Source organism: Triturus cristatus, chromosome 2_1 (genome assembly GCF_964204655.1).
Source record: "Triturus cristatus chromosome 2_1, aTriCri1.1, whole genome shotgun sequence".
Lineage (NCBI taxonomy): Eukaryota > Metazoa > Chordata > Amphibia > Caudata > Salamandridae > Triturus > Triturus cristatus.
The window spans coordinates 497,607,959-497,631,626 of NC_140581.1; the positions used below are offsets into that span (position 1 = coordinate 497,607,959).

Consider the following 23,668-nt stretch of genomic DNA (forward strand, 5'->3'; position numbering starts at 1 on the left):
AGATTCAGAATGGTCAGTTGGTGAATGATCTCCTTGAGTCATTGACCTTGCCATTACAAGTTGCGATTGTGAAATGCAGTGCACACAAGAAGGTTATTGATGATGTTGGTCGTGGTAATGCATTTGCTGACGAAATCGCGAAAGAAACAGCAAAAGATGTGACGAATCGAATGTATGTTGCAGGCCCTGCAAGATGGGTTGGCGATGTTGGAATGTGTGAAGACACGATAGAGAGTGTGAAGTCCCTTCAAGCTGAAGCCACAGAGAAAGAATTGGGCATGTGGAAAGAAAGTAAGGGTAAATTGGATGAAAATGGTTGTTGGGTTGATTTGTCAGAACACCGGCGATGGTTGTTACCCGACGCATGTGTGCTTCCAGTGGTCACGATGGCACATGGAATGGCGCATATCAGTGTGAAAGGGATTTGTAAGTTGTTAGCTCCAGTATGGCAGAATGCTGGAATTCCCAAGTGTGCAGAGAATGTGGTCAAAAATTGCATGGTATGTTTGAAATACAATCCTGGTAGGGGAACCCCAACTCCAGCTGGTCATTTTGCGCCTCCAACGTATCCGTTTGAGGTTCTGCAGCTAGATTTCATCCACATGGAAAGGTGCAACAATTTGAAATATGTACTTGTTGTTGTCTGCGCTTTTTCAAGGTGGATAGAAGCATATCCCCTAAAAGACAATACTGCCTTATCCACAGCTAAAGCCCTTGTCAAGGAATTTTTCCCTAGGTTTGGAATGCCAAGAATGGTATGGAGTGATAATGGGAGTGAATTTGTGGGACGAGTGATGAAGAATGTATGTGAGGGACTAGGTATAAAGCAGAAATTCCATGCTGCAAATCACCCCCAATCAGCTGGACTAGTAGAGTGTTACAATGGCACATTGAGGCTCAAATTAGCCAAGATCCAAGCAAGTTCTGGTCTTAAATGGCCTGAAGCTCTGCCCTTAGCACTCCTATCAACAAGAATGACTGTGCATTCACGAGTGGGACTTAGTCCCTACGAAATCGTGTTTGGCCGCCCGGCCAATATATGGGGAGTGCCAAGGCCTACAAAATTCAGTGAGATCGAACATCCAGTACTGCTTGATTATTTGTATGAATTGACGGCTAAATTGCGTGTTTTACACCAACAGGTGCATGATACTCTGCCTCAGGTCTCTGAAACTCCAGGACATCCTATCAATCCTGGATCATGGGTGTTGGTCAAAAACTTCAAGAGGACAAAGAATGATGAGCCCCGTTGGACCGGCCCCCATCTCGTCCTTCTCTCGACGAGATCAGCTGTCCGAGTGAAAGGGAAAAAGAACTGGATACACGGCGTTCATTGCAAGAGGGTCCCTTTGCCTTTGCCTTACGACCAGTGGGTCCAGAAAGGGATCGCTGACTCAGAGACTGAGACTGTGCCTCGTTTTCTGCCGTTTAGCGATGCACGAGTAAAAGAAACGCTTTCTGAGAAGGAAAGCGATGACATCTTGCAAGAAACTGTGCCACTGTCAATTTGATTGGACACCACAGAGCCTGAACTCTTGTTTCAAGACCAAACAGTACCTGCAAAAAGTCGCTACAATTTGAGGCCGAGAACTATAGACAAATAAAAATTATTTTTCTTTTATATATTTTTTTTTTTTTAGAAGTGCAGCTCTCTCTTCCATCTGAGAAACTTTCTTATTTTTGCTTTTTCGAACCGCCATCCGGGTTCAGCTGCAGGGTCGCGGTGCCAAGACTTTGGGGTACAAGCCGGAGACGTTAGGTCAACAGTCTGGTTGGTCTGGGGCGTTCCCTGGACTGACAGGTGTACTCCTTAGCAGAAGACACTCATCCGCCGCGAACAGCACGATTAGAGGATGGAGTTTTTCGAGATGAAGAGACCCGCTGAGGAAATAAATTTTAAGAGCAGAATATGTAAAGCAATGAATAGCAAACGTTTTGTAATATTATGTCTGTTTGTCCTATTTAGCATGATGATGTTTTCTGTAGGATATGTATTATTGTCCTTTCAAGTGCCGTTTGCACCCACTATACAGCCCATACCTCCTCCTACTGTTTCCTCACACTCTTTCCACCCTCTGCCTGAACACGAACAAGCTAGACGTTCTGAGTTCGTAAACAATTCGTTTATTCAACTTCTGCACCAGCACCAACTAGTTATGAATACGACAAATTGCTGGGTGTGTGGTTTGATGCCGCATACCATTAATAAGGGTATCCCATATCTAGTGCTGCCGTTTAGCTATAATGGGTCATCATGGGCATTCCAGACTATGTTTCTTTTTGCGCTTGAAACCTACTCCCCGCGACCACCGCGTTCCATTAGACCTAGCACGAACAATAAAGCCTTGATGAGAGGAGTTGCTGATATGAGTAGAGATATCGATGCATATTCATCTATTCCCAAGGATGAGTTGCGAGCTTATGTGGGTTGGAACGCGACGGGGTATAGCATTAGTCTGGGCGAGGAACAGCGTAAAAGTTCATCTCCGATTTGGGTCGTACCCCACATAGGTCGGTTCTGTTTACAAGGTAATGGTCAGAATCCAAGAGCTCAATTAGGGAAGAGTGACTGTGCTGAAACGTACATTTTCCCATCACCGTTTTCCCCTGCGTTTTTGGCTGCCAAGGGTACATACTTTGTTTGTAGTGATCGAGCATATACATGGTTGTCCCCTGATTTCTCGGGCACGTGTTATGTTGCAAATTTGCTACCGCCGACATTTACTGCCGCCTCTGATTATCACAAGACCAGAGTTGTGAGAGGCGTCGTTAGTAAGGAGGATACTGCCGGTCAGGAAGCGGGAGACTTTTTCCTGGGTTTCCTGCCGTTTTGGGGACCAATGGTCAATAGTAGGAACCTGAGACAACTGACTCGTGTAGTTGAAACCACTGTTAATGTAACGGCTGGTGCCCTTGGTAACTTGACAGCTGAGCTCCAAGCGGATCGCCTCATGACGTTGCAGAACCGTATGGTTCTAGATGTCATACTTGCAGACCGTGGTGGAGTATGTAAGGTTATCCAATCAAGCTGCTGTATTTTCATACCAGATACCGCTCCGACAGTCTATCAGGCCATTTCCAAACTGCATAAGATTTCCGAATCCATTCATGTGGATAAAGGAGATTGGTCGATGATGGGGTGGTTCTGGGGACTGATATCAGCTTGGGGATGGAAGATTCTAATAGTCACTGGGACGATCTTAGCCATTCTTTTCCTGTTCTGTCTATGTATACAGTGTGCTCCTGCAATGTGTAGCCTCTGTGTTGCATCATGTGTAAGGAACCCTGTATCAAGGGACGAGCTAAGCAATAGGATGATGCTGCAGCAACATCTTCATGACTTTATGAATATGGACCTGGACTCAGATTAGTATGAGTATAGTTATTGCCTATGTAAGGGCAAAAGGAGGGTCTGTGGTACTGTAAATTTCGGAACCATGTTGGTAGCATGGTCCTACCCTGCCGATTTTGGTATCAGCGGACCGCAAATGACTCATGCGGTATGTATGAGTGTTTTCGTCATGTTTCACCGATGAATTCACCGTGTATACGATACTACATATCGAACCCTCGGGTTCCATTTTAGAAAGGTAACCATGCTGTGGTTGCCCTCACATAGGCAGTTGTTTAAGGCCATGTCTTGGCCTAAAGGACACACACACCTTCTGTGCCTTCTTGTTGACCCGTGCAAACCCGACTCCACGGCCCGAGGTCAGTCCTGTTCGGCCGGTTCCTTTTACTGCGGCCAAATGAGATTAGCACCAGGGCTTGACACACCATAAAGTCGTTCTTCCCACACGAACCCTGACTAATCTCTTTCACACCTGACTCTGTTTCCTACTTTATGGCTTGTTTTACGAGTAGGAGGTGTCCGTTTTATTGGGGTCTGCTGATATCTGATGAGGGTTCTGAGCCTCGCTGGGTAAATAATTATGTGCTGACCGAGCTGAAATGTGGAATTATCATCATGACTGTGCTCTTTCTTTGAAGCGAAAATATGTGAACGACCACTTGTAAAATAGGGGCGGTGTTGCCCAGAGCGTAATATTCTGTATATAAGAAAAGACTGGTTTTTGGTTTGGGGCAGTCTCCTGAGAACATACATCGTGTTGTACTTCTCGGATACCTGTGATTGGTCTGCAGCCAATAAATACGATCTTTGACTTCACCTAGAACACTCTGTGTTTCTGTGGTCTGAAACAGGAAGAACTCGAAGTCTTCGGGTGTGTCCCCTGGCACCGCTGGGTTGGTTCTGAAAAACCCAGTACTTCAACAGTAGAGGACAGAGCAATACACCAGAGTTGTTGATCAGCTGAAAGTCACTATCACAATACAGCAAGAATGACAACTGCAAATCCTGTGGGGGCAGTGCAGTGCAGTGCTGATGGCGGAGCGAAAAATCGAGGGGAGAAAGCACTTAAGTGTTGTAGCTTGTTCGGGTGATCCCGGCATGCACTCTCAGAACACTCACAGCCAGTCAGGGTCAGTCAATGCATGATGCATATCTCATTACTCAGTTCAATGACCACTACCCCTCTCCAACTAGGTAATCTATTTGGAGGGAGAAGAGTGAATGCTCTGGACCAATCAATCCGAGAAATAAAGTTCCCACAGCACTCCCGTAGCATTCTACAGATGGTGCCATGTACAACTCAGAAGTACAATCATCTACACCAAAAGGAAGGGAGAGGCCCCATCTATATCCATTTTTACAGGTCACTCATAACGTGGGTCTATGTTTCTTGAGATCATCTGATGTTGTAATGATTATTCAGTCTGGCAAAATTCTACATATAGCAGATACATATGGATAGAGAATCTCCCTAAGAGGAGGGGGAGGTCGTAGAAGATAGGAGATCAATGTAAAGCTTTTGAATAATGGTTGCTGTGGTTTTATAGGATTATTATATTATCCTGGTTTATGATCTGTGGCCTTCCGAGTAGCTATTTGGTAACTTTTTACCATCAGATAGGTATGCATTTTTAAAGCAATTTGTACAAATCTTCCTTTCTCCCTAAAAAAGCGAACATGACTTTTTTGATTTCCTCAAGAGGAATCATCTTATTGAAGGCTTGGATATGCGAATAATTAAGAGAATTTAAATACATGTGGGGCTGAAATAGTTGTCTAATTGAGATTTAATGAAATTCAGAGATGCTAATAATATGGCAAGTATGACATTTTCCACAATTTGGAGGATAATTACTAATGTGCATCATCAGAGGCGGGAGGGATATAAAATAAAAAACTACTACATGAGTAGGCCAGCTCCATGGAAGGGGCACACTAACATTCACAATGCAAAACTGTTGACTATGAGGTTGAAAGTAAAGTATTTCAAATGTGTGGGTGCATAGCTAATTGTTGAGGCCCAAAGGAGTTTAGATTCGATAATACATTTAAAGTTTGAATTAGAATTCGGTTTAAGACTATTGTAGCTTTATCACTTAAAAGTGAACACATAAATGTACTACAAAAAGGAAGTCTGCAACAATCCTCCATTTCACATTTTGAGAAGTTAGAAGATGAATTCTACTTGTATTGAAGAAACACAAATATTTAATCATCACTACATTGCAAGAACAATAAACTTTTTAAAAAAGTGAATCTATAGTATTGTAGAATAGCTTATATTTTGCCAGGGCTGGAAAAGACTGTAATGCATAGATTATGTAGAGCTTGTTGCCGCCTGTGGAAAGTCATCTTGCATAAACATTTATAAAGGAATGCATGTGCTTGAAAAGCAAGGTATTCAACCTTGCCATTTTACATTTAACTCTTGAAACTTCGAAACAGAATAAATATTGCCTTGAGATACTTCAAAGTACAATGTTTACAACCAATTTTACAAAAGTCCCATCTCAAAAAAAGGCCTTTGGATGAAACTGTGCAACAAGATTTAGGAGAAGAGTATTCAATTATATAGTAAGAGTAACTGTGCTCCATAAAAATTTGAGCTATGCAATCCTTATCAGTTTTCAGATCACTTGTCTTGGGGTCTATGATGTCAGAAATCAGAGCTGCTTCCTGTTTGTTTTTAGTGGCCCCAGCTAGCAGTTTCCCAACCATTTGACTGTCCTCGTATACCCGCTGTTGATAGGTCCTAGAGCTATGTATCTCTTCTAATAAAAATAATTCCCTTAATGCCTGTTTTGCCTTTCCAATCTGACCCCCACCTTTCCTCTCCCCCTGTATAGGGGTGTTTCGCAGCCTCAGGGCCCTATCCACTGACTGCTGAAGTTTCGTAATTTTAGCATGTCGTTTTTTGGACTGGGCAGCAGAAAAGCAATCATCTGCCCCCGTAATGTTGCCTTGAACCCCCCCCCTCGAAAATAATTTTGCCGTTCCTTCGTTAATCCTAAAATACTCCGCAATCCCTTCCCTTGTCTGCACTATCTACTGGGCATCCTGTAGGAGGAGACGATCCATCTGCAACCTAGAGCTTGTCCTTCTTCCCTCCTTTATTGCCAGCTCGAGTTTTACAAAAGAGTGTCCGAGAATGCATTCGCCCCTATTTCAGTACCCATCTAATTCAGTGATCGAGAAACAAGAAAATAATCAATACGAGAGGCCGATTTAAATTGGCGAGAGTAGTATGTATTTTTACTGGCTAACTGATTACTTTTACGCCAGGGGTCTAACAAATGGAACTCCCGTTTTATAGTTTCTAGGATTTTTTTGGTCTTTGGTTTTAATTGTTTTTTACTTTTATCAGAAGTGTCTTTCCTCAAATCTTGAATACAATTAAAATACCCTCCCATAATAATAAGCCCCGGTGTTCCCCTAGGTAATTCACTGACTTTCACTAATGGTAAGAGATCATCTACTACCGGACCATAGTAATTTACAAAGTTTAATGTAGTCCCATTTAATTTTACCTCAACCCAGGTCCATCTACCCAATGGGTCTCTCCGAATTTGACCAAATTTCCAAGGCACACCTCTACCAAAATAGATTGCTACACCTCTTTTGGCCAGTCCGGCAGAGGCATAGAAAGCATGGGAAAAAGCTCTTGGAAGAAAAAGGTTTGGGGAATTAGTTTTTAAATGTGTTTCCTGTAGAAATACACTTGCAGCATATAAGAAGACAGCCACCTTATAAGCCCTCCATACCATTGTTTGTTTAGAATTCCATTTACATTAACTGAAATGGTGCAGCACTTACTGGTCAGATCTAAAATGTTTCATCTCATAAAAAACCTCAATATCCTGCTTGCTTTACTCCATTTGCTATTGCTCTTTTTACTACTATACCTTTCCCGAAACCCCCCTTGAGAAATGTGGACAACCATGCTAGCTACCTCTCACCCCCCCTGAATCTCTATTGGGTGTCATGGATTTACACCCTCGGTGACCCCTCCCCCCCAGCAATGGGAGCATCAACAAAATACATGTAGTTCTCTTCAATTTGAGGGTGAAATCTCCTTCAAAAGATCCTGCGCATCTTCTAAATTCGTAAACATATGGAATTTACCCTTGACCAAGACACAAAGTTTTGATTGCTGGGCTATTGACGCCTGTGCACCCTCCGCTTTAAAAAGGTACAAAAGTTTAACAAATTCTTTGCGCCTATGAGCGGCTACTGCAGACATGTCTGAAAATATACGACAATTTGAGGTTTCATTTACGGGAAACTGTCTGTTGTATTGCTTTTGCCAATATTCTTTCTTTAATCCGGTAGTCGGCAAAATTGACCAGGAGAGTACGTGGAATTTTAGAGTTCGGAAGGGGATGTGAGGGAACTCTATGTGCCCTCGTTACTGTCAGATCTTCCGTATATTCGGGCAGAACCTTCTGCTTGATTAAGGATTCCACCCACTGTAGTGTTTGAGATCCCTCACTTCCCACAGGAACCCCTATCAGTCGTAGATTTGAACGTCGCAAGTGGTTTTCACGTTCCTCCAGCTTATTCTCTAAATTACTCTGGTCCTTTGTGACTTCATTAACTTTCACAAGCATTGAACTCATTTGGTCCTCCAACTGAGATATCCTGGACCTAGGTCCTTTCACCATTCATGCTACAACCAGGTAAAGGCGGTGATCGCCGTGGAGAAAGGAGCTGTCAGCTGCGGCAAAAAAACAGGGAAAATCGGCTACTGCACTCTTCACCCGCCTCCGCCTTCACCACTAGCCTCCATCAGCAGTATCTCTTGCCCAGCTGCCTGCTCACCAAGGTAGGTAAATACGATATTGCTGCAAAATCCAAACGCCGTATTTCAGCGTTTTAGCCGCAGGAGAGCTGTCACCATAACCTCTTACTTTCCGTGCCTTTTATTTTTAGCTTTTTTTTGCCAGGGCCGCCAGCCGGACCTCCGCGTCTATACCGCCGTGACTCGGGGACTCCATTTCTTAGGGGTGGGGCAGCGTCACCTGTGGCTATCCGGAGGCGCGGTAATCTGGAGCTATCAACAGCTCTATACCACTCGGTATGAAGTTGGACTGGACTTAATCCAGGAATACTTTGAGAAGATAAGTATCCCTAGCTTGTCTGAGGTCCTTAGGCAACAAATTCAACTTGACATATCAGAAGAGGAAATTTTAATCGTTCTAAAATCAATTCCTGGCGCAAAAGCGTGTGGTAACGACGGGCTCCCCATATCATTTTATAAGACCTTCTCTAAGGAACTGATCCCCGTCTTGACAAAGCTGTTTAATTACATTAAGAAGGGGGTCTGTGTCACCGTTAGTTTTAAAGAATCGGTGATTGTAAGCTTTGTTAAGAAGGGCAAAACCCATTAAGACGTAAATTCTTATAGGCCGATTAGTCTACTAAACGTCAATTATAATATTCTTATGAAGGTTTGGGCCCAACGTTTCATTCCACTCGCGCAGGAACTGATACATAAAGATCAGTCAGGATTTGTTGCCGGAAGGTCAATGTCCTCGAATACCGGATTTTTAATTCAAGCTCTTGACTTTTTAAAGAATAATTCAACCACCTCACTTATTATGATGGTAGATGCTGAATAGGCATTTGACCTGGTCAATTCGGATGCTCTTTTCTTTTTGTTCTGGGCAAATTTGGGGTTCCCGGCCAGGTGATAGATATGTTTAAGAACATCTATCAGGTTGCCAGGCCCATGTGGTCATCAATGCAAATCAAATAGGGACAGTGAACATTAATTGTGGGACCAGACAAGGGTGCTCGATGTCCCCCTTGTTGTTCACCTTTTTTATTGAGCCCTTAGCGGAGAGCATTCGTGACAATGTGGAAATTAGAGCCCCAATACCTGACATGACGAAGCTAAAACTATTCGCTAACGATATTATTCTATATTTAAGTCCTGAGAGACCGAATCTGGACCAGGTGTTATTAGAATTTAGTCAATTTGAAAGGATTGGGGGGGGTTACAAAATAAATCAAAATAAAACAGAGATTTTAGTATTAAATACGGACTTGGAGTTTCTCCCCTCCAACATTAAACCCAGGCGTGAAGTACGGAACCAATACTTACCTGGGAGTATTTGTCCCTAATCAGTATGAACAACTATTTAGGCTAAACTACCTAGCAATGCAGAATAAAATCAAAACATTGCTCGATAAATGGTAAATTTTACCTTTAACGTTAATAGGCCGTATAGCCCTTAAAAAAAATTCCATACTTCCTTTATTAGTATTTCTTTTTATTAACGTACCCTTGAAAATTAATGCTACATTTTTTAAAGAGCTGGAATCAATGTTTAGATAATTTGTCTGGAGTAAAAAGGCCTCCAGGGTTAAGCAATCAATACTCCAGTTAGACATTAAGCAGGGTGGACTAGAATTGCCTAGAATGCAAACTTATTACGAAGCAATGATTTTAGATCTCGCAGCGCGCTTACTGGAACCATAGGGATTTATAGACCATTTTTTCTTTGATAAAATGGTACAGGAATCAGGCTTGCAGGTACCAACATTCTTAAAAAGAGCTAAACTGCCGAAAACAACTAGATACAAGACGCTTCAGAATTTTACTTTTAGACTGAAATCTTTTTTTTTTTTAAAAGCTGGCTCCTCCGGTTTCCACTATTTAAAGTTGATGGTTTGCAAAAGTTTGGGTCGCCAAATTCTTTCTAGTCATCTGAAAAACTGGAAAGATTGTAGATTAGAGGAGTTGGGACATTTTTTAACGAATAATAAAATAATTACCTGGCAAGAGGTGCAAAGTAGATATGGCGATCATAAGAAGCTGGATGTTTTTGAGTATCTACAGATTACAAACTTTATAAAAAAATATAATCTTATATCAAGTGGTGCCCCAACAAGCCAGGTATGCACCCTTTTTCGAGCCAAATTAAAGGGGGTAGGTAACTGGTATTCGCAGATGACGAAACACACTGTCCCCCTTGGTCGAGAAATTTTTAGGACGAGTAGCACGTGAAACTAATTGTATGTTATCTAGTCAGGAGTGGCAGTTAATATCTCAGTTGGGCAGTAAGGAATTAAGAGCGGCCAACTTTAAAAGGATGGCCTTCCTGTCCCGTTGCTTGGCATATTACATCCCCCAATCCCTTAGTAAAAGATATCCGGAAGTAAAAAATAAATGTTTTCGTTGCCAATCTGAGGGGGGGAGGGGACTGGCTCCATACTTTTTTCAAGTGTACAAAATTAGAGCTCTTCTGGGTAAAGATCTTCTCGGCTATAAGCCATGCAATCCAAAAGAGGGTAGACCCTGAAGATGTGGTAGCCCTCTTTGTAATTTCTAGAGTAAGGGTAGTCTTGACAAAATCAGAGGCGACTTTTATTGCTATCAGTTCTTTGGTTGCCCGATCCTTAATCCTCCAGAGTTGGAGGTCGGAGGATGTCCCCTCCTACTTGAAGTGGATTAATAAAACGAAACGTACTATGGGATTTGAAGAAGCATATGCTATGAGAGTAGGAGCTACAAGAAAATTTGAGGCTGTTTGGACGTATTTTAAGAATTTAGAAACAATGGCATGATTAGAAATGTTAATAATCTAGCACTATACTACTTTGACGGTTCAGCACAATGCACTTTTTGTGTGCCGAAAAAACACATTTAAAAAGCACTATAGCACTTTTTCTAATAGTGTAGGGGGATACCCCCGGAGTACTGTAGCACTAAGCACTTTAGTATTTTAATAGCAAAACTTATATAGTTATAAGTAGTTTAAGATCCGGCTTGTTCACTGACATTACATGTTGATTTTTAATATGTTTTGACATTCTGATCCTTGTTGGTTTATAGCTAATTTAAAGTTGGCTCAGTAAATGAATAATGTTTAGTTCCATATCCTGATGATGATAATTGTTTGTAAAATGGTCTCTTTTTTGCTTTGCTCAATAAAAAATATATATAAAAAAATAAATAAATAAAAAAGCGTACCTGCAGGTTCAGTCGTGCTGGTAATTGAAATATTTTGACCCTGGCCTTTTTCCAGCTGATTTTCTTCTTTCTATAGAAAACAAACAAGAAAACAATTGCATTTAATTTAAAGAAAAAACATTTTCTACAGTAGCTAAGGTAAACAAAATAGTATGCTCAATCTCCTTTGTAACATTAGTTAAAAATAAAACCAAAAAAAGATTAAAGAAATAAATTGTTTAGGAAAAGATTATTCAGAATTTAGGATTCAAGCCCTAGCAGCAGATTTCATGCAGAAATTCTTAAATTCTTACTCCTAACCGTTCTCATGAACACTGTGTATTGTGGAAGGATTCAAAACGGCTTCAATAGCAGGTGCCATCTGGCAGTAGCAAGAACTGGTAACTTCTTAGAGGAGAAACCTCTGTATGCAAAAATGTGTTATTCAGGTTCCACGAGCTAAAGCGGAGAAGTGGTGGGAAGCTGTGCTGCACTCTACCTGTTTCCCACTAGTGCATGATGATGTTCTCCTTGCAAAAGAGATGAACAATTCTGAAAACCTTATTGGCAAGGCAAAGTTGAGTTATATGGGATGACTCAGCTTCCTGGGCTCTGACTGACCTTATGAAAGATCCTGGAACCAGAAGAGATGGAATAAAGGCATACAGAAAATGTGCATCCAGTTTACCTTCAAGATGTACTTTCGGGAGGCAGGTTAATTGCCATCCAAAAGGCGAACTGATTATAAGGGTGTGATGCAACCAAACAGAATTTTGCCTTCACTCCATCAACTCTGTTAATTTCCCCTTGTCCCTTATGGGGTAGCCTAAGCTTATGGTTACTATGAGCTAGTAAAACAAGCAGAGGTCACAGCACAATCCTGTGTGTGATGTTGATGATGATAGACCAGTGTGGAGACTATCTCAGGCTTGACAGAGACTCTGCAGGTAAATTTAGACACATGAGATCCTCTGCTTTGTTCTGAGAAGTTAAACACAACCACAATTCTGTTCTATTGAAATCTTTGACACTATCCCAGACCATGATAGTAAGTGAAGTAACACAGTAGTACAGATGAGCAGAAAACTGTGAACAGATACCTAATCCAAATTTTAACAAAAAGCCTGCATTTATCTTTTATGAATTTAAACCACCAAATTTGCTCTTTCTACACCTAAAGTCAGTGATAGTGAGTAAAACATTTATGGAGTTAGTGTTCAGGGTTCACGGAACAGAACAAATCCTACCATGAGCAAATAAAACACAGGAATTGTATATACTTTTTCCCTCTAGAAATGTGAGAATTGTCCTGGTCATTTTAGTAACCAGACATCAGGCCACAGCTTGAGAAGCCATACTTGCATGAGGTGATGAGTAAAATGGCACACAGATTGAACACATGACTCGGCACAGATGCAGGTATTCACATTATATTGCTAAATACAGGCAATGGCAAACATTAATACAATGAACTGATATTCATATATTGAAAAGTTAACAATCATGAAGCAAGGAAAATGTTCACAGCATAGATTCATCATAATAGAGCAATACATTACCCCTTCGAGGGAACAGGGACCACAGGCCATAAGTAATAAATGGAAATAACTGGTGATAATTCACTAAACACGACTAAGAAAGGAATAGACAGTTAGATGACTAAAGCTCAAAGACTTCCTAATAATTTTCTCCTCATGTAGCAAGAGGAGAAGCCTACTTAGACTATCAGCTATGGTGCTGTTGATCCCTGTAAAGTCAAAGACTACATGCACAAGTGATGATGTAAGGCTCATTCCCAAAGAGCCACTGCCAGCTAAAGACTTAAACAGTAGAGTGTGGTGGTATTGCTCATGTAGATCATCCTAGTTTTTGAAGCACCCAATCGAACAAGCAGTGAGAACTGCCTTAATTTGTGCCAAGGTGTCTTATGGCAAGTTTGCGGACATCTAATTTCCAGTCTCCCAACAAGTATGGGAATACAGTGCAAAGAAGCCAATAGCACCACCAACCATACGAAGGTACCAAAGGCAAACTTTGTGAAGCATGGCACTGAATCTCATTGATATGGACAAGGATTCAATTCTTCTGATGAGGCCTGTACCATCAAGCTTTCTGGCACAGAGTGAGCTTATAGATATAATGGATTTCTTTGAGAAGGTCTGTGCTTCTGCGCTTCTTATATGCAGATGTTAATGAGTACACAACATATTTCTTTAAAGGGGAGGAGAGACTCCAATGATAGATGCTATTAAGACAGGATCTGAGTTAATAGATTTAATATAGATTCTATGTAAGAGATACTCAGTTCCAAACCTTTTTAAAAAAGTGTTTTATACTATTAGTGACGCAAACAAAATTTCCTGGGGGTGGGTGGATACAGGAAGGAGTGAATTTCTCACAAAAACATTATTGTCCGACAAATGTTCCGATTCACTTATATTAGCCATCTTAGATATATTAGTCTGTGGTGTGTGTGGAGTTGCTCATACTGATACCGATGTCCCTTTCCAGACACTGGCAGATTTACAAACAAGCACACCTGGGTATCCTGGAAAATCACCTCCAGCACTGCTGTCAGTGGAGTCAAAGTTAACTAAGTAGTAGGGAAGGGACAATGTGACCCCGGTTTCTGACCTCAACTATAAGAGCGTTTCTATAGAGAGTGTATACAAGGGGTGTGGAGGCATACTCCTGCCATCTAGTGTTGAGCTTGGAAGCTGCAACTCGTTTTTGTTCGAAGATGTTTCGAGCCGCAATACCTGTTGTGACTCCTCCCATAGTCCACAATGCTCTAGGACACAGGCTCAAACTTAAATAGCTTTTTTCCTTCAAAAGGTGAATAGTATAAGTCGAGTGAAGTGTCAAAGACAAGTGTAGTACAGTGGTCCTTAACCTGCTCAAGGGGACCATGACTGTTTGGAAAATTGAATAATAACAGATATTATATATTTACACACACATATGCACATAAATACACACATATGCACATACATTCATCAGCAAAACATCAACTTGCAAATTTAAAAACATTCTGTAAAGGTGAAAGAATGTGAATTAGTTACTAAAAATTAAGTTAGTATCCTAGGCTTGATTCATGGGAGCAATGCAAGTGCAGCAAACAGAATACAGTATATGGATGATGGGGGCCTTAAGTGAAGTGCTGACAAAAGAGAGCATGCATTAGGAAAGTGCTTAATTTGTAAACATATAAGTGCCAGGGCACTCGTCAGGAGGCTACCGCGGTTTGCACAACACATTGCCACATACACAACTACAGTAGTTACACAACTACTAACCATCACACTAAACTGTGACATTTCAGACTGTTAGAGGCCGCCAAAGCTTTAAGAATGGCTTGGGTGGCAGGTATTTGTGTTTTTTTAATGTATATTGCATTAACAAGCAACCAATTTTCTGCTCATCTTTAAATTCCATAAACAGTGCCACCATGCGGCAGCTGACATAAGTGCAGGTACGGACAAATAAGTGCCGGTACTGTGCACTGTAATCCACCGGCTCAAATTAAGCACTGCATTAGGAGCCAAAAAGTCAAGGTGAAATGATAGAGTCTAGCATATACCTTTGTCTTTTAGAATTAGAAACCAAATTTAAAAAAGCTCCCACTGAAATTAAAAGTTAGATTATTCTAGGTTTGTGAATTATAAATGTCCCCATTTGTGTATTTGTTTGATGTACGCTTGTTTATTTTTGTGCATTGATTTGAGGTTCAAATCGTGGAAATTCCTAAGGCCTTGGTCCCTGGATTTCAGTAATGCCTCATAGGGGGTCCGTGGTTTCCAGCAATGACTCAGGGGAGTCCAGAGAAGTCAAACAAATGAAAAAGCTCTGGAGTAAAGGGACGTGGCAGGGACCCAAGTTGATGTGCCTCACCTGAGTAGGGGCTTCTGATCAGTGGTCGAATTATCGCCAGGCGTGAGACTGGACCCGGAATACTTTCTTGCCCAGCATCTCTGCGCGCCGGGGGGTTGTACCACGTGACTCCGCCCCGACGTCCTCCGCAGGCGTGACATCAGCGAGGTCACATAAGCCCCACCCCGGCGCGCTGACGTAAGTTTGCTTCGGAGAACTTTTCCGTGCCACAATGCGGAGCCATCACAATAAAACTGAGGAAAGCATGGGAACAGTGTGCGAATAAACCAGAGAAACAACATAGAGAGAAACAAAAGGCGAGAAACATCACCAGGAGGCACCAAGGCACCAGAAGGCGACAACAGCAGGCCAGAGCAGGAAAAGAACAGAGCACCATTCTAAGGAACAACTGTGCAAGCCACCGCGAAAGCACCAGGTGGTAGTAAAGCACCAGAAGGCCAGAGCAGCGAAGCCATGGCAAGGAAATTACAAAGCACCACTCCGTGGAACCACCTTGCAAGCCAAGGCGAGAGCCATCCTGGAGGCACAAGCATGTGAAAGCGCTGTGACAGAAAGAGAGGGTCTGCAACCACAACCACAAAGGGAAGGGCCAGAAGCCCGGAACAGAGGAGCAACAGCAATCCACCCCCAGACCACACTGCCAAGGATGGCCATACCTCCTGAAAGGAGTAGGAGGTCAAAGGACAGGTAATCCATCCGCAGACCAAAGTGCCAGGGAGGGCCATAACCCCAGAAAGGAGTAGGAGGTCAAAGGACAGGCAATCCATCCGCAGACTACACTGCCAAGGAGGGCCATAACCCCTGAAAGGAGTAGGAGGGACAGGTAAAAGAACCCCCAACGAAGAAGACCGGGTAGGGATCAGAAACCCTAACAACAGAGGGAAAGAGCAAAAGGAGGCCCTCACGCTGGAGAGAAACCAGCTGGAGGGACACCCACAGAAGACAAGCCACCCAGAGCGAGGCGACTGCAGAAACCCAAGCAGAGGGTCCTCGCAGAACAGGGAGGAAGGGCGGGTCGTGAAGGAATCTGCGGCTAGAATCGTCTCTACCAGATACATCGTTACCGAAGGTAAGTAACTTGTACATCTGATAGAGACTACTAGCCGCAGATTCCTTAACGTAGAATAGATACCTTAGCCATACCCAGAAGGGAGGAGGGCCTGCGAGAGAGCCTCCTCACCAGGAGAGACACAGGGCCCCAGCAGGGGACATGGCACAGGGCAAGAAGGGAAAGGCCAGGATATCTCAAGCCCAACCACGGGAGAACTGCCCAACACCCCGCAGGAGCAGACAGCGTCCGAAAAGCCTCATGGTACACAAGGACCACCTCAATCCCTAGGGAGAAGAGGTAGAATCGGAGGCAGGGCCCACCTGAAGAAACACAGACACAGTGACAGAAAAGAGCTGAACACACTTCAACTGCAAGCAGCGGATAAGGCAGGGATGGCACCTCCGCCAAAGGCGGGGACGGAAGAAGACGGGCACAAGAAAAGACATCGAAGGCCACAATGGTGTATCAGAACAAACAGGCCTGCACTGGCATGCACAGCCAGCAGCAGACAACACCACAGAATGGTGCACCCAGGACAAGCTAGACGCCAGCCGAAGGCAGAGGCCAGGAAGGACAAGGACACACCCCAAGGGAGGGGCCGGCACACACGGACCCACGAATGAAGTGGAACAAGGTAGAAAGAAAGAAAGAAAGATGGAGGACGGACCAATCCATCCACCAGAAACACCACAGAGGACCAAAGCGGACAGAAGTGCAAAACCGCTACAACGCGATGCCGCAGACAGCAGGCCAGACTAGGCCAGCGACACAGCGATCCAGAAGAAGGAAGCAAGAAGATCGCACCTGCGACATACCGTGACGTCATGGAGAGCAGAGGTCCAACGGGCGAACACACCTCCCCAGCACATGAGAGAGCTATACAATAGCTTACATTACACCACATAGGGCATGTTACGTCCCAAGAACATGGGAACCCTCTTGGGAAAAAGTTTCTGCAGGAGAGGACAACAGAAAGACCTGCGGAGAAAACTGCAGACGGCTTGTCAATCAGCTAATAAAGGAAACACAAAAGGTCTAATCTCAGGGCCTACACGGCTTACCAACTGCCAAAACACGAGTCAAACAAGCATTGTCATAGCCAATAGGTCTCGCTTTTGGGACCTTATAAGTATTTAGTTATGCAGCACAATATCCTTGGGGCAACAACATTAACTATTGCATGTTTAAACACTTATAAGGTCCCAAAGGCGAGACCTATTGGCTATGCCAATGCTGGTTATTATAGTCACCCACAATCATATAAAATAAAACTATCTATGCAGCCAAGATCAGAACCAGTAAGTGAAACTAAGGAGGCTGGACACTCAAGTTATTAAACAAACAAGCCTATATCTTAGTACAGCGATCCTATCAGCTAATTTCTTATTCCCTAGAGCTGCAGTGCCACATCGCCATATATATTTGATGCAGAGCCATTAATGTATGGACATTTTACAACTTGCATATAATGTCTCCTCTTTCCTCATGCCAATGCAAGAATGCCGAACTGTGAAATTCTAGCCCATGAACAATGTAATGTCCAGTAGGCCCTATGAAATATTAGGACGTAAGCTTGAGCAAACACTGCAGCAAGATTTGCTTTTAATGTGGAAAGTTAATTTTTTAAACATGTTTCATAGAAGGGTGATGTGCACACCTTTTGATGGATTGCTGAAAACAGTAACTTTTATTCATTAGAATAATGCGGCTATTGGCTATGCTATATTAAATATTTATAAAATGTGAATACACCTTGAGTAAACGTGAACAATCATATTTTAGAGACACAAACGCGAGCCTCAAATACACCGTCCAAATGAAAGTCATGATTAGCCAGAGCAAAATAAAGATGTATGGATGGATGGTAGGAGGGACGGACAGGTGGATGTATCAATGGAAAGAGAGAAAGGCAGACGGGCGGATTGATGAACAAACAAATGGATGGGTGGAGAGTTGCACATGCATGGACGGATAGAAGAAGGTACAGATGGAAGAGAGAACGGGCAGACGGATGGGCAGGCAGATGGACGGAGGATGGATAGATAGCTATATCCGTATGGTTGGTCGGGTGGACGGATGGACAGACGGCAGGACAAAGGGCGAGATAAGTGAAAGTAAAGCGACAGCGAGCCAGCGATGTGGAGACTGTGACAGGGGGCGGTGACAGAGAGGCAGGGAGGTATGCGTGTGTGTGTGTGTGTGGGGGGAGGGGTCCTCAATGGGGAGACACACCCCGATCCCTAGCCGGCCCCAGCGGCAGCCCCAGGGCCAGCAGTCGCCGGCACCTGAGCGGCGTCACCTCAGCCTCGGACAAGGCCGCTGCCTGCCCAGAGGAACGAAGGGTACTCGAGGACACGCCCCGAGTCACGGCAACCTCCCGCGACACCACAGGGACCCCCGCAGGGGCTTGCAGCGAGGCAGAGGCACCGTGATCCGAAGGACGGGACCCCGAAGGGCCGCACCTCGATGGCACCACATCCTCCGAACCTGAATCCGAACCCGTCGGAGCCGCCGGCGACGATGCAGAAGTCCCCGCGCGGGCAAGGGATCCGCAGACGTCCCAGGAAGAGAAGGAAGAGCCAAAGAGGCCTGCAAGGCCGCCGCATAGGCCTCCATCTGGGCTCTGGTCGCCCCCGCGCCGGGGAACGGCAGATAGGGTGGCGATGCACGGGGCTGTACCACCCGCAGAGGACCCACACCCCCAACAGGCCGGGGACCAGACCTCGGGGACAAACTGCGACGCCTGGGAGAAGGACGATGCCGGTTCTTGGTGCAGTCTGCGGGGGACGAATGCGACGCCGACGCTGACCTGGACATGCGTGCCGAAAGGAGCTTCATCCGGCGCTCCCGCCGGGACTTCGGCTTCATGTGCCGACACGCCTCACAGTCTGTGGAGTCGTGGTGCTCCCCCAAACACCACATGCAGATGGGGTGAGGATCCGTCGCTGACATCTGGCGCGTGCAAGACGAGCACGTCTTAAAGCCCGAAGGCATTCGCACACTGTTCTCAAGAAAATAGCCTAAAAGCAGAAAAAAGAAGACCTGAAACAGGCTAGGGACAAGATCCGAATCCGCGTTGCACGCGGAAAAGAAGAAAAACTGACGTCAGCGCGCCGGGGTGGGGCTTATGTGACCTTGCTGACGTCACGCCTGCGGAGGACGTCGGGGCGGAGTCGCGTGGAACCGCCCCCGGCGCACAGAGATGCTGGGCAAGAACGTTTTCCAGGTCCAGTCTCACGTCTGGGGATAATTCTACGTTAAGGAATCTGCGGCTAGTAGTCTCTATCAGATATACATTCACAAAGTGGGATTTGTTTCCAATCACAGAATGTCCCAAATACGCTTAAAAGTGGAATCACAGGCCATTTGTCTCCGAGCCATGGAGTTTCTGTCTTCAGCACTTCTCCCTTTTACCACAAGAGCAGTTCAAACATGAATGGTAAAATATCCCAGTTTGCAAATGTTTTCTATACAATTATGGCTCTGCAATATTTGACACATAATGCATCACCTGCTGCATAATTTGATGATTTTAACTAATAAATTGTTTGTAGCTCAAACGGATCAAAAGTTACAAACAAATGTGACTTGTGTTTCTGCCAAGTGGACAGCCCTTTGCAAAGGTTGACTGATCACGCTTCTCACTGCTGCATTTCTATGTTGCACTAATAAGGCAAAAATCTTTGCAGACTGTTAGCATGTGTAAAAGAAAATATACAGCATTACGCTGCAGCTTTTGTTTGCTGCATAATTTAGTCAATACTTTAGAATAATGTTGTCCTCCATTGCTACATAATTCCAGTGGTCCCAAAGCAGGCAGCACATGTTTAAAGTGCTTGTGCATGAAGCAGAGAGACCATCAAGTTTGTAAACTACGTATAGTGTGCATGCAAATCCTGCATCGCAAACCCCTGGTAAGTTGCACCTACTACTGCTGAAACAAGGCCAATAGAGGTACCGATGGGTGAGGCGGATCTTCCTCAAGGGCAGGGCCGTCTTTAGCGCTGGTGGAGCCCTGTGCGACAATGTTTGTTGGAGCCCCCAATGACTCCCTCCGCCATGGATTCCCTCACTACCACCCTTTAACAGTGCCGCTCGAGTCTCCATAACCACTCTCTCGCTCAGATGCATTTGATTGGATTTACAGCGCCACTGATACCAGTGTAGGTTGTCAGAGCACTTTACATCACACACACATTACAGAGAGACAATCATAGGTGTGTAAATCACTCTATAGGAAATACATAAGGAAAAGTACTACAAGCTGTAGGAGTCACATGACACTATACTAGTAAGCAGTATAGTTTAATAGTGATTGGTCTGGAGAAACACAAACTCTGAATTTAGAACGTAATACCATGGTTGGGGGTTCTCTTTAATAATCAGAATTGATTTTATCCATATGAACACCCTTTGCAACATTAGGATAATCAAAGACTGGGGGAAAAAAACATAACTCTCTAATTTATACCTTGCAGTTTGATTGCAGCTTTTAGATGACAGTTAATAGCTCACTGTTCTATGTTAGGATTTTGACTTATAAACTAGGAAAAGGATCTCTCTGACAAAAACAGTAACCCACTGACCTGTTTAAATTATGTGCACTTTGTGATCTGCATGGTACATGTTCTTTGCATCAGGCACATTAACCCTCTGCGCCAACTTCCCCTTGACAAAACTCCATCTCTCTCTAGGAAGAACATTAATCACCGGAGTTATCATTACATTTTTATTGTTTTCGAGAATTGCTGGAGGCCAGGAAGCAGGCAGCAAGTGATTTTAGAACCATAACATACTTGTAAACATGACGCACCCACCCGAGTCAGTACCTCCAGGAATGGTGCCCTACCGCACCCATGGAAAACAATGTTGTTCAAAGAAAGACGAGAAAACCAAAGTAGTGCTGCACTGGCAAACTTAGTAAAGTGGCGCTAATATGTTTGGGTGAATAAAATCAATCTGGCCATTTTGAGACCACTCTATCTTTTATTGTATTGTAATTGCATTTATATAGCGCGTACTACCCCTGATGAGGCGTTAAAGCACTTTTTCTGCGAGTAGCATGGTACTCCCGAACCCATAAAGGATTAGTGGTGAACTAGTATAGTGAAATATGAAAGTAATTTGAGTGGTGGAAATGTTAGTCTGTTACACAAACGGTAGTGGGCGGGCATTCAGTGATCTGACTGAAAGGAGCAGACATGTTTCTGAGGCTGAGTCTAGCTGGTGGCCCCACACTGCACAGCCCTGGGAAGGGTGTGTCACCAACTTTCTCCTTCTCACCACCATAGGCAGATCTACCCCTTCTCCTGCTTGACCAAAGGTTGCCCAGCCCACAAGGGAGTAGTGCAGAGAGCTGGTCCAGCCCTCTCTGTAACCACTGACCTGAGGGGATACAGTGCCAGTTTTATCTTAGGCACTTAAGTATCATGGGAGTAAGTGTGGGAGGTCGGGGGCTGCAGCACAAGAGCACACGTCAGCTAGGGCCCAACAGAGCTGTGTCTCCGTGCTCCAGCCCTCTGAACAGGCAAACGTAGTATTTCTGCTGACTGACATACAAAAATAAAATGTGCTGCAGTTCACCTCCAGAGCAGGTAAGGAAAACAGGTCTCCTGAATGGACAATATATATCATATATTTGAAGTGTATGTGAACATTCAGCCAATAATGTCCACATATAATGCATAGAATATAAAAGCAATTGTTAACTACCCTTTAATTAGCGTTAAATACTGCGTTAATTACTTCCGAAAGGTACTCGTTTGATCGCCCTCAGAATAATGAAAACACGAGTTGGCCTGGCAGGGATTCAAATGAATGTTTCGGGCACGACATGCAGATGATTGCAGCTTGTGCATAACACACTTCACTTTCTTATCAGTAACAGAACCTATGCCATAAAGGTGGTCACTAAATCTCTAACAAGTGCGTGAGCCCACGGAGCACTCTGCTAGGATTCAACCATGTGACACACAGATCACGCACAGTGCATTGCATCAAGCTATTCCATTAGTTTGAAAGAAACCAGTGACTTTGATTGCACACGGATCGCTGCAGCAAGTCCCTTAATCCACTGGGATATCTTACTATCTGATATATCTAGCCCACATACAAACATTACAATAGCCGAGTGAGGTAATGATTCTATTGAGGAAATCTGTAAAGCAGTTGAAACCCATGGATTCCAGTGCCACTGTGGTCGGCACAGCTTTTCATCCCTCCAAGGATGATTAATTAAAACCACTGAGATTGGGAAAAAAGACACAGATTAATGTGCAAGTTACTTACCTTTGGTAACGATGTATCTGGTAGAGACGACTCTAGCCGCAGATTCCTTAACGTAGAATTATCCCCAGGCGTGAGACTGGACCCGGAAAACTTTCTTTGCCCCAGCATTCCTGAGCGGCAGGGGGCAGTACCACGCAACTCCACCCTGACGTCGTTCGCGGGCGTGACGTCAGCGAGGTCACATAAGCCCCACCCCGGCACGCTGACATCAGTTTTCTTCAAAGAACTTTTCCACGCCACAATGCGGAGCCATCACAAACAAAACTGTGGAGAGTATGGGAACAGTGTGCGAAAAAGCAGTGAAACAGAAAAGAGAAAAACGAAAGGTGAGGAACAGCACCAGTTGGAAAAGTGCCAAGCACTTAAGGTACAAAAAGCCATAGCGGTGAAAGCCATAGCAGTGAAAGAGCAGCGCACAGCTCCGAGGAACACCCTTGCAAGCTAAGGCGACAACCTCCCTGGAGGCAGAAAGCATGAATCCTCGCAGAATGGGGAGGAAGGGCGGGCCATGAAGGAATCTGCGGCTAGAATCGTCCCTACCAGATACATCATTACCGAAGGTAAGTAACTTGTACATCTGATAGAGACTACTAGCCGCAGATTCCTTAACGTAGAATAGATACCCTAGCCATACCCAGAGGGGCGGAGGGCCTGTGAGAGAAACTCCCCAGTAGGAAGAAACACAGGGCTCCAGCAGGGGATATGTCACGGGGACAAGAAGGGCGGCCCAGCCCCTACCATGCAGAAGGAAGCAAGAACAAGGCGAAGGGAAGGGAAGACTAGGAGACCCCAAGCCCATCTAAGGTACAACTGCCACAACCCCTCGTAGGGACAGACAGCAGCAGAGGAGCACCCAGGTGGAAAAGAACCACGCCACCTCCAGGGACAAGAGGTAGAACCGGAGGCAGAGCCCGCCGTAGGAAAACACATAGCGATAGAGGACAGCTAAACAGGCATCAACAGCAAGGAAGCAGACAAGGCAGGAACGGCCCCACAGCCAAGAAGCGCAGGTGTAAGAAGAAAGGCACAGGGGTGCAAAACCCCAGCAGAACAAGAAGCAGGGGCACAAGGGAACACACTAAGGGCCACGGCGGAGGACCAGAACGAGCAGGCGTGCGCAGCCCGTAGCTGA

At 44.4% G+C, this 23,668-nt stretch overlaps 1 protein-coding gene across 4 annotated transcripts in view; it reads right to left on the minus strand.

Moving 5' to 3' along the window:
- BDP1 (BDP1 general transcription factor IIIB subunit) overlaps positions 1 to 23,668 on the minus strand; it is a 1,439,438-nt gene that overhangs the window by 219,530 nt on the left and 1,196,240 nt on the right. For all 4 annotated transcript variants that reach the window (XM_085632357.1, XM_085632359.1, XM_085632358.1 and 1 more), the window contains one exon: positions 11,328 to 11,397. In XM_085632357.1, coding sequence (XP_085488483.1) covers positions 11,328 to 11,397 — 70 coding nt within the window. The remainder of the gene's footprint in view (positions 1 to 11,327; positions 11,398 to 23,668) is intronic.